The sequence below is a fragment of the Nicotiana sylvestris genome, chromosome 2 (genome assembly GCF_000393655.2).
Source record: "Nicotiana sylvestris chromosome 2, ASM39365v2, whole genome shotgun sequence".
NCBI lineage: Eukaryota > Viridiplantae > Streptophyta > Magnoliopsida > Solanales > Solanaceae > Nicotiana > Nicotiana sylvestris.
In genome coordinates, this window is record NC_091058.1 from 151028225 (window position 1) to 151042303 (window position 14079).

At 42.1% G+C, this 14079-nt stretch overlaps 1 protein-coding gene across 1 annotated transcript; it reads left to right on the forward strand.

Moving 5' to 3' along the window:
- The first annotated feature begins 12240 nt into the window (after positions 1–12240).
- Positions 12241–13101, forward strand: LOC138885790 (uncharacterized). Its single transcript, XM_070166769.1, has 2 exons — positions 12241–12642; positions 12730–13101. Exons 1-2 carry the CDS (start codon positions 12241–12243, stop codon positions 13099–13101), a joined length of 774 nt encoding a protein of 257 aa, XP_070022870.1.
- Positions 13102–14079: the final 978 nt, after the last annotated feature.

Here is a 14079-nt window from a genome sequence, read left to right on the forward strand (position 1 = left end):
GATTCACGAAATAGCTAATTGAATGGGGTTCTAGGTTGTGGTCAGTTTTCTCTTTCTTTACAAGTTATTTCTGCATATGTGTTGTTAGTAATATTCAAAGTTTCTGGGTATACTAGTTATTGGGTAGTGGTGAGACTTATCAATTCATGTTTTACTTGTAATTGTGGTTGTTTTGCATTAGCATGGACTCGATATTGAGTCTAGGATCTTCAGCCTTGTTCTTTAAAGGTTTTGAGCTCATTGAGCTTTGGATTCTGAGGACCTTTGCAAAGAAAATGGCCTGTTGCCGCTACTTGGGCTTGTTTCTTGAGCCCAGTAACTCGTTCGTTGGTTCACTGGATGTTCCCTTTTATAACCAGATTTGATTAACACATGCAAAAATAGAAATAGAAATTTAGTTTGTCAATTTGTGTTAATTAGTTAATGTTAAGAAATAATTGTTAGTCCAATCTCGCTCTACTTATAATTTTGATTGATTTGTAGCTAGCCGATTTGGGCTTAAAGGTTAATTCTGAGATATGGGGCCTGATACTGGCCTAGTTGACGAAAGTCAAGGCCAGCTGAGTCTGCCTGGGGTATGTCCTTGGATAGTCATCTCACTTTTAGAAATTGGGCTCACGTTTGGGCCCAAATTTGAAGGCATCTGTGAGTAGGATCCGGACCCCCTCCACCCGTGTTGAACCTTGCTTGTCGTCGATTGTTTGTGCTGACCCAAACTCCCTTTGCTAAATAATTAATCTTTCTCTATGCAAGTTTTTTTAGTTAGTTTGAGTTAAAACTCTCAAGTTCATTTATCGCTCAATTGATTAGTATTTAATTTTTGAGGTGAGCCATATTATATAACACAAATGGGTATGGACCTCGAAACTAATTTTAGAAGTTTTCAAAATAGAGTAAGCGAGGTGAGCTGTGCCAAATAAAATCTTAAATGCATGGCCCTCATTAATTTTTTTAATCCTTAGAAATTGAGGCATGCTATTTAGTCGAATTTCCATGGCCCTCGCAAACTTCAAAAAGGCATAGCTGCTTTGGGAGCGTAATTTAAATTACTTTCCTAAACTCGGGTGTGCATTTCATGTGACCCAAATCCAAATCTTAGCAACGTTAAATAAAATGTGTCTCAAACTGCGGGTGCATTTTATGGGGCGTGGTCCAAAGACGTGTTTTAGATGACGTTAAAATCTTCCTTAAAATAATTAAAAGTGGTTTAAAGCTAAAATGCACATAGGTCTAAAAGTGTTTTTAAAATCAAATAATTGAGCCAAAAATAGCAGTTGAGCGACCGTGCTAGAACCACGGAATTCGGGAATGCCCAACATCTTCTCCCGGGTTAACAGAATTCCTTACCCGTATTTCTGTGTTCGCGGACTGTAAAATAGAGTCAATCCTTTCCTCGATTCGGGATTTGAACCGGTGACTTGGGCCACCATAAAATTATCCCAAGTGGCGACTCTGAATCTTTAAATGAAATAATCCCATTTCGATTGTCCTTTAATTGGAAAAACTCCCTTGTACCCTTCCGGGGGTGTAGGAAAAAGGAGGTGTGACAACTTTTATATTGGAACTACGGGACTGCACCCGGTAGATTCCCCCAGTACTGATATTTACATTTGGGACTACGGATGGTATTCTGGGAGATCCCCGCACATTATGAGTTGGACTACGGGACGATACCCGGGAGATCCACTGGATATTTATATTTGGGACTACAGGACGGTATCCTGGGAGATCCCCGATTGTTAACTCTGTGTTGAGCTGTATTCCTTTCTGTGATTATTTTGTCACTATTGTAGTTGTTGTTCTTTCTATCCTGTGTTACTTCTTACTGTTGCACTTAATTATACTGTCTTATCCTATACTGTTATACCTTGCTTTTCATTTAAATTCAATAGGGCCTTGACCTTTCTCGTCACTACTCGAACGAGGTTAGGCTTGGGACTTACTGAGTACAGCTGTGGTGTACTCATGCCCTTTCTGCGCATGTTTTTCATGTGCAGATCCAGGTACTTCGACTCAGCCCTACCACCCTTGAGGCGAGGCAATTCTCTAGAGACTTCGAGGTATCTCTGCCGCGTCCGTAGACCGAGGAGTCCCTTTCCACTCTCTCTTATTGCTTTAGCCCTTCTCTATTTATCTTGATGTAGACATTCTAGAGTTAGAGCACAATGTAGTATTCCTAGCTTGTGATTTCATGAGATTCCGAGTTTTGGGAATTGTTTAGTTTTTTTGAGATCTTGTATTGGTATATGCCGAGCGGCATCTTAACGCTTCATCTTGATATTTTTCTACAATTTTGGCTAGTTTTATTCTGCTATTTTTCTTTTTCCGTAATTTGTTAGGCTTACCTAGTCGTAGAGACTAGGTGCCATCACAGTAGTTCACAGCGGGCAAAGTTGGGTTGTGACAAGTTGGTATCAGAGCTCTAGGTTCATAGGAGTCATGAATCACAAGCCGGTTTATTAGAGTCTTGTGGATCGGTACGGTGACGTCTGTACTTATCCACGAGAGGCTATGTAACTGTTAGGAAAGTTCCACTTTATTTTATTTCCTTATCGTGCGAGATTTTTGATATCACAATTCTAAACTTTTGTCTTCTATTCTCTCACAGATGGTGAGGACACATGATACCAGAGATGATAAGGAACCCACGCCCCCTATTAGAGCCGTTAGAGGCTGGGGATGGGGTAGGGGCCGAAGACGCGCATGTGGTGCAGCCCGAGCACTCGCGTGAGCTGCCACTGAGGTGCCACCAGCAGTTCCAGCCGGAGTCCAGGCACCTGATATGCCTACTGCTACTATTACTCCAGTTTTCCACGAAACGCTCGAGTAGTTCATGAGCATGTACACCACTCTGGCTCAAGCAGGGATGCTTCCCCTTGTTGCAGCTACATCTCAGGCCGGGGGAGGAGCACAGACTCTCGCCGCCCGCACTCCTGAGTAGCAAGTGAATGTTGATCAGGTCCAGAGATTATTCTTATACAGCCTGTAGTCCCAGATCAGCCTGAGGACAGGTCAGCGGCTTCCGAGGATGAGCAGCTAAGGCTTGAGAGGTTCAAGAAGTACAAGCCTCCTATATTCAGTGGTCTAGCATCAGATGATGCTCTGGGATTTTTACATGAGTGCCACCATATTCTCCATACCTATGGGTATATCAGGAGCAAGCGAGGTTTCCTTCAATACCTTCCAGCTCTAAGGAGCTGCCTGTAAGTGGTGGCGTACCTATGAGTTAGACAGTCCGAATGAGGCAGCTTCCCTGACTTGGACTTAGTTTTCAGATATTTTTCTGAGAGAGTATGTTCCTCTGAGCCTCAGGGATACATGGCGCGCAGAGTTTGAGCATTTGCGCCAGGGTACTATGACTATCTCGGAGTATGCTGTTCGTTACACAAGCTTGGCTAGACATGCCCCAGCCTTGGTTTCTACTGTTCGCGAGAGGGTTCACCGGTTTATTGAGGGGTTTATTCCTAGCATCAGGTCTACCATGGCTCGTGAGTTGGAGGTAGATATTTCTTATCAGCATGTGGTGAGCATTGCTAGGAGGATAGAGGGAATGCATGCTAGTAATAGAGAGGAGAGGGAGGCTAAGAGGTCTCGAGAGTCAAGCCATTATTCTGGTACCCGTGCTCTAGCTGCAGTTTGTCATGGTAGGGGTTGTATGAGTTGCCCCTTTCATTCAGCTCTTCCAGCAGCCAGTGGTATTCCAGATCCTCTTATGCCTCAGGAGCCTTATTATGCACCTCCAATATCTAGTGCGCCTCCTGTGCGGGGTGCTTTCAGTGGTCAATCCAGCAGACCTGGCCTGAGCCAGTCATAGCCACCACGTCCTCCCAAAGCTTGTTTTGAGTGTGGTGACACACACCATATGGTGAGGGATTGCCCCAGACTTAGGAGGGGTGCACCTCCATAGACTTCTCAGCCACAACGTGCCCCGCAGAGTTCTCAGGCTATGGTTACATCTCCAATTGCTACCCCACCTGCTCCTCAAGCTAGATGTAGAGGCCGGGGAGGTAGAGGTCTCCCTAGAGGGGGAGGCCAGGCCAGATATTATGCCCTTCCTGCCCATACCGATCCAGAGATACATCGGTTTATTTGATCCAGGATCCACCTATTCTTATGTGTCTTCTTATTTTGCCCCGTATTTGAGTGTATCTCAGGATTCTTTGAGTTCCCTTGTTTATGTTTCTACTCATGTGGGAGATTCTCTTGCTGTGGACCGTGTTTATCGGTCGTGTGTGGTTGCTCTTAGTGGTTTTGAGATCAGAGCCGATTTATTTTCGCTTAGCATGGTAGATTTTGATGTTATCTTGGGCATGGACTAGTTGTTGCCACATTATGTTATTCTTGATTGTCACGCCAAAACTGTGACGCTGGCTATGCCAGGTGTACCGCGAGTAGAGTGGAGGGGTACCTTAGATCATCCTTCCAGTAGAGTTATTTCATTCCTTAAGGATAAGTGTATGGTTGAGAAGGGGTGTGATGGGTATCTAGCTTATGTGAGAGATGTTAGTATTGATACCCCTACAGTTGATTAAGTCCCAGTAGTACAGAATTTTCCTGATGTGTTTCTAGCTGATCTTTTAGGCAGGCCGCCCAATAGAGATATTGATTTTGGCATTGATCTGTTGCTGGGCACTCAACCCATTTCTATTTCTCCGTATCGTATGGCCCCTCCTGAGTTGAAGGAGTTGAAAGATTAGTTACAAGAATTGCTTGATAAGGGCTTTATTCGGCCTAGTGTATTACCCAGAAGGGTGCTCCGTTCCAGTGGATGGAAGAGTGTGAGGCGAGCTTTTAGATGCTTAAGACAGCTTTGACTACAACCCTGGTTTTGATATTGTCTACAGGTTTGGGGTCTTATACTATCTATTGTGATGCCTCGAGGATTGGCCTTGGAGCCGTATTAATGCAGGACGGTAGGGTGATTGCCTACGCTGCCAGACAGTTGAAAGTACATGAGAAGAATTATCCTGTCCATGATCTCGAGTTAGCTGCTATTGTTCACACCTTGAAGATCTGGCATCATTATTTGTATGGTATGCCTTGTGAGATTTATACTAATCACCAGAGTTTGCAGCATTTGTTCAAGCAGAAGGATCTTAATTTGCGTCAGAGGAGGTGGTTAGAGCTTCTGAAGGACTATGATATCACTATTTTGTATCACCCGAGCAAGGCCAATGTAGTGGTCGATGCCTCGAGTCGTTGGACAGAGAGTTTGGGGAGTTTGGCCTATTTACCAATAGTAGAGAGGCCCATGGCGATGGATGTTTAGGCCTTATCCAGCCAGTTTGTGAGATTGGATCTTTCGGAGCCCAGTCAGGTTCTAGCTTGCGTGGTTTCTCGGTCTTCCTTATTTTATCGTATAAGAGAGCGTTAGTTTGATGACCCTCATTTTCTTGTCCTCATGGACAAGGTTCAGTACGGTGATGCCATAGATGTGACTATTGGTGATGACGGGGTATTGAGGATGCAGGGTCGGGTTTGTATACCTAATATTGATGGGCTTCAGGAGTTGATTTTAGGGGAGGCCTATAGTTTACGGTATTCCATTCATCCGGGTGCCGCAGAGATGTACCAGGATTTGAGGCAGCACTATTGGTGGAGGCAAATGAAGAGAGATATAGTTGGCTTTGTAGCTCGGTACCTCAATTGCTAGTAGGTGAAGTATGAGAACTAGAGACCGGGCGGGTTGCTTCAGCAGATAGAGATTCCGGAGTGGAAGCAGGAGCGGATCACCATGGACTTCGTAGTTGGACTCCCATGGTCTTTGAGGAAGTTTGATGCCATTTGGGTGATTGTGGATCGGCTGACCAAGTCCGCACACTTCATTCCTCTATGTACTACCTATTCTTCGGAGCGACTGACAGAGATTTATATCCGGGAGATTGTTCATCTGGATGGTATTCCAGTTTCTATCATTTCAGGTAGAGGCACTCAGTTTACATCACGGTTCTGGAGGGTCATACAACATGAGTTGGGTACTCGGGTGGAGTTGAGTACAAAATTTCACCCTCAGACGGACGGACAGTCCGAGCGCACTATTCAGATTCTTGAGGATATGCTCCATGCATGTGTGATTGAGTTTGGAGGGTCTTGGGATCAGTTCTTGCCATTGGCGGATTTTGCCTACAACAACAGGTATCAGTCTAGCATTCAGATGGCACCGTACGAGTCTTAATATGGTAGGCGGTGTAGATCCCTGGTGCGTTGGTTTGAGCCAGGTGAGGCTATATTATTGGGCACAGACTTGGTTTAGGATTCTTTGGAGAAGGTTAAGGTGATTCAAGATAGACTCCGTACAGCCCAATCCAGACAGAAGAGTTACACGGACGGGAAGGTTTACGATGTTTCCTATATGGTTGAAGAGCGGGTTCTACTTTGGGTTTCGCCTATGAAAGGGCGTTATGAGATTTGGGAAGAAAGGGAAGTTGAGTCCGAGGTTTATTGGTCCTTTTGAGATATTGTGGCATGTTGGGGAGGTTGCTTATGAGCTTGCCTTACCTCCCAGCTTGGCAGGAGTTCATCCGACATTTCATGTTTCGATGCTTTGGAGGTATCAAGGTGATCCGCCGCACGTGTTGGATTTCAGTTCAGTCTGGTTGGACAAGGATCTATCTTATGTTGAGGATCCAATGGCGATATTGGACAGGCATGTTCGGAAGCTAAAGTCAAAGAACATTGCATCAGTAAAGGTTTAGTGGCGGGGTCAGCCGGTTGAGGAGGCGACCTGGGAGACTGAGCAGGATATGCGTAGCCGTTACCCTCATGTTTTCACCACTTCAAGTATGTCTCTATGCTCGTTCGAGGACGAACGAATGTTTAAGTGTAGGAGGATGTAACGACCCAGCCGGTCGTTTTAAGAATTAACGCCCCGATCCCTTATTAACTGCTTTTACTGTATTTGTTTATGCTATTGTGAGTTAATTGGGAGGATTTATTTGGAGTTTCGGAGAGTTTTGGGACACTTAGTCCCTAAATGAGAGCTTAAGTTTTAGAATTTGGACCGTAGTCGGAGAAGTGTGAAGGCATCCTCGGAATGGAATTCTGTTGGTTCTGTTAGCTCCGTTGGGTGATTTCGAGCTTAGGGGCATGTTCGGATTGTGTTTTGGAGGTTCGTAGCTTATTTAGGCTTGAAATGCCGAAAGTTGAATTTTTAAAGTTTCCGGTTCGATATTGAGATTTTGATCTAAGGGTCGGAATGGAATTCCGGAAGTTGGAGTAGTTTTGTAGTGTTGGATGTGACGTGTGTGCAAAATTTCAGGTCATTCAGACGAGGTTTGATAGACTTTTTGATCTAAAACGTAATTTGAGAGTTTTTAGAGTTCTTAGGCTTGAATATATATTTAATTCGATGTTTCAATGTTGTTTTAGGTGTTTTGAGGATTGATTTAAGCTTGGATGGTGGTATATGACTTGTTCGTGCTTTTGGTTGAGGTCCTGGGGGGCCTCGGGATGACTTCGGATAGCTAACAGGAAGTTTGATGTTGGGAATTTGTAGCTGAAGCTGTTGAGTTTGCTGTCATAACCACACCTGTGTCTTGGGGACCGCAGGTGCGAGCCCGCAGAAGCGAAAGTGAAGCCGCAGATGCGTCCAAGAGGAAGAAAGGTTGGAAACGCAGATGCGGAAGTTTTGCCGCACCTGTGAGCCCGCAGATGCGGTGCCTAGGGCACAGGTGCGGATAATGAGGATTAATGGGACGCTGTAGAAGCAGTTGATTATGCGCAGGAACGGTTCCGCAGGTGCGGATATTTGGACTACAGATGCGGTATCGCTGGGCAGAACATATACATAGATACCTTCGCGAATTTAAGTTATTTTTCATCTCTTTTCCAACGGGAAGAAGCTTTGGGGAGCATTTTCAAGGGGGATTTTCAGAGGGATTCATTGAGGTAAGGTCTTTGGTCCTTAAGCTCGTTATTATGGTGATTATTATCATTGTAAGCATGAAATTTGAAGGAAAATCGGTGGTAAATTGAGGGTTAGGGTTTGGTTAATTAGAGAGCTTTGAGTGGTCATTTGAGGGATCATTTGAGGTTCGATTTTGGTACTTTTGGTATGACTGAACTCGTGAGAGTATCAGGATTCTAAAAATGTAAATTTTACCCGATTTCGAGATGTGGGCCCAGGGCGCATTTTGGTCATTTTTCCTAATTTCATGTATTAGCTTAGAATTAATTAGTGGAAACAGTTACTTGAAGTTATATTTACATTATGCAATTTATTTGAATAGATTTGGGCCATTTGGAGTCGAGTACTTGCGGCAAGAGCATGGTTTCGGGTTGATTATTTGAGTCGGTTCGAGGTAAGTGGCTTGCCTAATCTTGTGTAGGGGAACTCCCCTTAGGATTTGGTATTGTTGATAATTGAAATGCCTTGTACGTGAGATGACGAATGCGTACTTGTGATAATTGTTGAAAATCTCGTTTTCATTAATTAACTATAATTGTATTTCTTTTTTTGTTTATACTACTTGCAATTTAAGCCTACTGTTAGCTTAGGGAATCATGTCTAATTGACTTAATTTCTTTACTAGCTCAAACTTCCTTATTTGGATTATGTGCAACATGCTAGGTTAAAAATACCTGTTTTACCTTGGTATAAAATTTGAATTGAATTAAGTGTTCTTCGTGTTGCTGCTGTGTGTTTACTTTGGAACTACGGGACGGTATCCCGGGAGATCCCCCAACATGTTTACTTTGAGAATACGGATTAGTATTCCGGGAGATCCCCCTGTACATTTATATTTGAACTACGGGACTGCACCCGGTAGATTCCCCCAGTACTGATATTTACATTTGGGACTACGGATCGGTATTCTTGGATATCCCCGCGCATTATGAGTTGGACTACGGGACGACACCCAGGAAATCCATTGGATATTTATATTTGGGACTACAGGACGGTATCCTGGGAGATCCGCGGTTGTTGTCTCTGTGTTGAACTGTATTCCTTTGTGTGATTATTTTGTCTCTGTTGTAGTTGTTGTTGTTCTTTCTATCCTATATTACTTCTTACTGTTGCACTTAATTATACTGTCGTATCCTATACTGTTATACCTTGCTTTTCATTTAAACTCAGTAGGGCTCTGACCTTCCTCGTCACTACTCGACCGAGGTTAGGCTTGACACTTACTAAGTACCGATGTGGTGTACTCATGCCCTTTCTGTGTATGTTTTTCATGTGCAGATCCAGGTACTTTGACTCAGCCCTACCACCCTTCAGGCGAGGCGATTCTCCAGAGACTTCGAGGTATCTCTGTCGCGTCCACAAACTGAGTACAATGTAGTATTCCTAGCTTATCGCTGCCGCGTCCGCCCTTTCTACTCTCTCTTATAGTTTTGGCCCTTCTGTATTAATCTTGATATAGACATTCTGGAGTTAGAGAACAATGTAGTATTCCTAGCTTGTGATTTCATTAGATTTCGTATTTTGGGAATTGTTCAGTTTTTATGAGATCTTGTATTGGTATATGCCGAGCGGCATCTTAACACGTCATCTTGATATTTTTCTATAGTTTTGGCTAGTTTTATTCTGTTGTTTTTCTTTTTCCGCAATTTGTTAGGCTTACCTAGTCGTAGAGACGAGGTGCCGTCACGACAGTTCACAGAGGGCGAAGTTGGGTCGTTACATCCAGGCACTTTGAGTTGGCACAATAAGTGAGTTATAGTAGGGAATGTATTGGATTCATATTTTGAGGTTAGGATATTAGAAGGGTCACACAAATATTTTAAATAGTCTTAACATGAGCCTAATTTTGAAGAAAGGTGTCAATAGGTTTTACGTCGGATTCTAAGCATTGATATAAACCATTGTCATTGGTGTGATCCTCGAGTATATTTTAAGATGTCTTTCTTGCCTATGCACTTAATTTTAAGTTGCTCGAGAAAGAGCCAAAGTTTAAGTGTGGGGTGGTGATAAAGGGTGAAAAGTGCATATTTTAAGTGTGTTTTTGTATTTCTTATGTGAGTTGCGGGAGTTCACACAGCTTTTGAAGTAAAAATATGCTCATTACGTGTTTCTTATGTGTAGGAACAAACTTGCCCGAAAAAGGATCAAATGGGAGAAAAATTGGTGAACAAAGAGCTGAAGAGAAAAGTTCCGGACAGCGAAGCGAGTGTCACTTCGCCAGACTGGGACTGGAGCAGAAAAATATCAACTTTTCCAATACAAGTTAGGAAAGCCAAACCCGCCTCAACTAAACCCTACACCATATATATACGATATTTAGTCACTTTTTGAAGGGGGGGGGGGAGACCTTGGGGAGGCAAGAATACACTTGGAAGCAAAGAGAATCCATAACAAAGTTCGAAAATCGTGGAATTCATCTTGAGTTCTTCTTTTTTTCTTCTATTATTGATTTTTATGTATTCTTGGGAATTAATTCTGATTTCTGCCATTACTATGTGTGGCTAAACTCGTTCATTCTAGGGTTATGCTTTTACATGAATGTTGGTATTTGAATATTGATTTGATGATTTACTTTATCATGTTGGGTTGTTTATTCATATCCTTTGCCTAATTATTTTATTACCTAGCTAACAGTGAACTATATATGAATCTTGAGTTGAACTTGAAAGAGGTAATTCTTGGTTTAAAAAGGATTGAATGGAGCGCGGTCTTGAACCTAGTCATTGGGGAATTGATTTGTGCATATGGATAGAAATATACCTATTTGTCGTGCTTAGCCAATTTTGCAAGAGATAATTAATATGTTCTCTTTATCTCTAATCTCATAGAAATATAGGGGTTAGAATAGATTGAATATGCGAGTAGAAGATGTCAAATTTCTACGAGTATTATTGTCCTTGCAGATTAATAATCCGGATAAATTAATAAGTCAAGTTAATTGATGAATTCGACATGATTGTTACATAACCATAACCCTGGAATATTATTTCTCATTGAATTAAACCTTCGTACTAAGTGTGCTATATAATTAGTTCTTCTCTTAATCATAACTTTAGTTAGTAGAATTAATCAAACTAAAATCACCTTGAAATTGTTCTTGACTTAATAAATTAGAAATTTCTTGATTCAGTTGATAATTGATCACAAGTCCTCGTGGGAACGATACTCTACTCACTCTTTATTACTTGATTGACTGTGTATACTTGTGTGTGTGATTTAAGGCAACAGGGGGGAAACTTTAGATTCGTTGGAACGATTACTGAACCATTCCATTCACACTTGGGATGAGTTGGCGGAAAATTTCATTGCTAAGTTCTTCTCTCCGGGACACATGGCTACACTTTGAGATGAGATTTTGGAATTCAAGCAAGAACCGAATGAACCACTACACGAGATATGGGAGCGATATAAAACTATGGTAAACGAAATGTCCTAACAACGATATAACGAAAAATATGATTCAACAAACCTTCTATCGTGGGATTAACACAACTAACCAATGTTTAGTGAATCAACTTGACGGTAGGAACTTTATGACTACGCCTTATGCGGAGACGTGTTAGATTTTGGATAAGACGGCAGAAGCGTCATCGGCTTGACAGTCTCGAGCCAATGTTCCACAAGGTGACCCGAATATGATCCACCTTCACAAAGAATTGCAGGACCTTGGGCAAGCCATTGCCGAATTAACAACCACCATGACTCAACTGGAAAATGCCCAACTTAGTCAAGTGCAAGCTCCTAAGCAAGTCAATGCTATGCAAGGGTGAACATGATGGTAAACAAGAGAATGACCAAGGTTCCACAAGTGCAAACTCGAGTGGAAAACTATGTGCAAGAAGATAGTGGTTTTGAGCAAGATGATTCCTATAAGAACAATAAGAAGAAGTGCAATATGTGAATAATTTTCAAGGGCAACAAAACATCTTCCTAGGCCCAAACCAACAACAATGGCGACCTCAAAACAATCAAGGCAATTAAAATTCTAACAATCAAGAAAATTGGAGTGAAAGCAACAATCAAGGGAATTGGCATAACAACCTGGGGTCGAGTTTTCAAAGGTCTCCAGTGTATCGACAACCAAGCAACCCACTTCCTTATCCTTCCCATGGTTCAAGTTATTCAAACAATGAGATAATATTGAAAATATGTTCAAGCAAATGATGGAAAAGAATTCCGATTTGGATGCCTAACTTTCCTCACACAATGCACCAATCCACAACCTAGAAGTTCAAACGGACCAAATCTCTCAAGCTTTAAATTCTCGCCCTAAGGGGGCACTACCAAGTGACACGGTGGTAAACCAAAAGATTGGTAACAACACGGGGCATGCCATGAGAGTTATCACAAGAAGTGGAAGAGGCGGGAATGCACCCACCTTAAGTGTAAGGAAACTTGTTGATGATGATCAAGTGATGCAAGAAGAAGATATCCCAAACAATGTGGCGCAACCTAATGATGAAGTTCAGATTGATATTGATGATAGTGTGGAAGAGACTCAAGAGGATGTGAACCCGTCTAGGGAACACATTATTGACATACCGGAGCCGGTAGTGCAAAAGACTAAAGCACCATTACCTAAGCCTCTACCTCCATACCCTCAAAGACTTGCCAAGCAAAATGTTGAGAATCAATTCAAGAAGTTCATTAAAATGATGAAATATCTCTCAATCAATGTACCGTTAGTTGAAGCTTTGGAACAAATATCTAGTTATGCAAAATTTATTAATGATCTTGTAATAAATAAGCGGTCAATGAATTTTGAGACCATAAAAGTCTGTCATCAAATGAGTGCAATTGTGCATTCAATGGATCCTAAGTAGGAGGATCCCGGTGCTTTCATGATTCCTAGTACAATTGGAAGTGCCAAGTTTGCTAAAGATCTTTGTGTTCTTGGGGCAAGTAACAATTTGATGCCCTATTCTGTTTTCAAGACTTTGGAAATTGGGCAACCAAGACCTACCACTATGAGATTGCAAATAGACGATCGTACCATGAAGAGGCTTTTGGGTATAATTGAAGATGTTTTGGTTCGTGTTGATAAATTCATTCTTCCAGCGAATTTTGTCATTCTAGATTGTAAGGTTGATTATGAAGTGCCACTTATTCTTGGGAGACCTTTCCTTTCTACAGGAAAGGCTCTTTGTGATATTGAAGTCGGAGAACTTACCTTCCGGTTGGTGATGAAAAAGTAGTATTCCATGTGTGTAAGTCCATGCGACAACCAAATAGCAATGAGGTGTGTTCTTTTGTGGACTTGGTGACTAACGTTATTATTGATGAAACAAGTGCTACCATAAATGTTGGTGATATGTTGGAGGCCATATTGCTCAACTTTGATGATGATGAGATGGATGAATTCATGGAATGTGTGAACTTTTTGCACGGAATGGGGTCCTACAACTATGCACCCCGAAAATTATCCTTTGATCTTAAAAATAGGACAACTTTTCCTACAAAGCCTTCTATTGAAGATCCTCCTATCTTGGAGTTGAAGCCATTGCCTCCATATCTTCGGTATGAATTTCTTGGTCTATTTCTACTTTACCGGTTATTCTTTCCACTTGTTTGGCTAACGTGCAGGTAGATTCCACATTTGCGGTGATACAAAAGAGGAAGAAGGCTATTGGGTGGACCTTAGCAGATATGCGGGGGATAAGCCCCTCCTTTTGCATTCATAAGATCAAATTGGAGGATGGCGCAAAATCATCTATTGAACATCAAAGGAGACTTAATGAGGCTATACAAGAAGTGTCAAAAAGGATATTATCAAGTGGTTGGATGCCGGGGTTGTCTATCCCATCTCCGATAGCTCGTGGAATTCTCTGGTTCAATGTGTCTCAAAGAAGGGAGGCATGATGGTGGTCACCAATGACAAGAATGAATTGATTCCTACAAGAACGATTACCGGTTGGAGGGTGTGTATAGACTATATAAAGCTCAACAAAGTCACAAGGAAGGATCACTTTCCCCTTCCTTTCTTAGATCAAATGCTCGATAAATTGACCGGTCGTGCTTTCTATTGCTTTCTTGTTGGGTACTTGAGCTACAACCACATTCTCATCGCTTAGGAAGATCAAGAGAAAATAACCTTTACATGTCGTTATGGTATTTTCACTTTGAAGCAAATGCCATTTGGGTTGTGCAATGCACCAGTGACTTTTCAAAGGTGT

Excerpts from the sequence above, each read along its gene's own strand:
- LOC138885790 (XM_070166769.1), top strand. The coding sequence starts at position 12,241 with ATGAGAGTTATCACAAGAAGTGGAAGAGGCGGGAATGCACCCACCTTA. Across the intron at positions 12,643-12,729 it reads CAAAATTTATTAATGATCTT|GAGGATCCCGGTGCTTTCAT; the intron begins GTAATAAATAAG and ends GATCCTAAGTAG.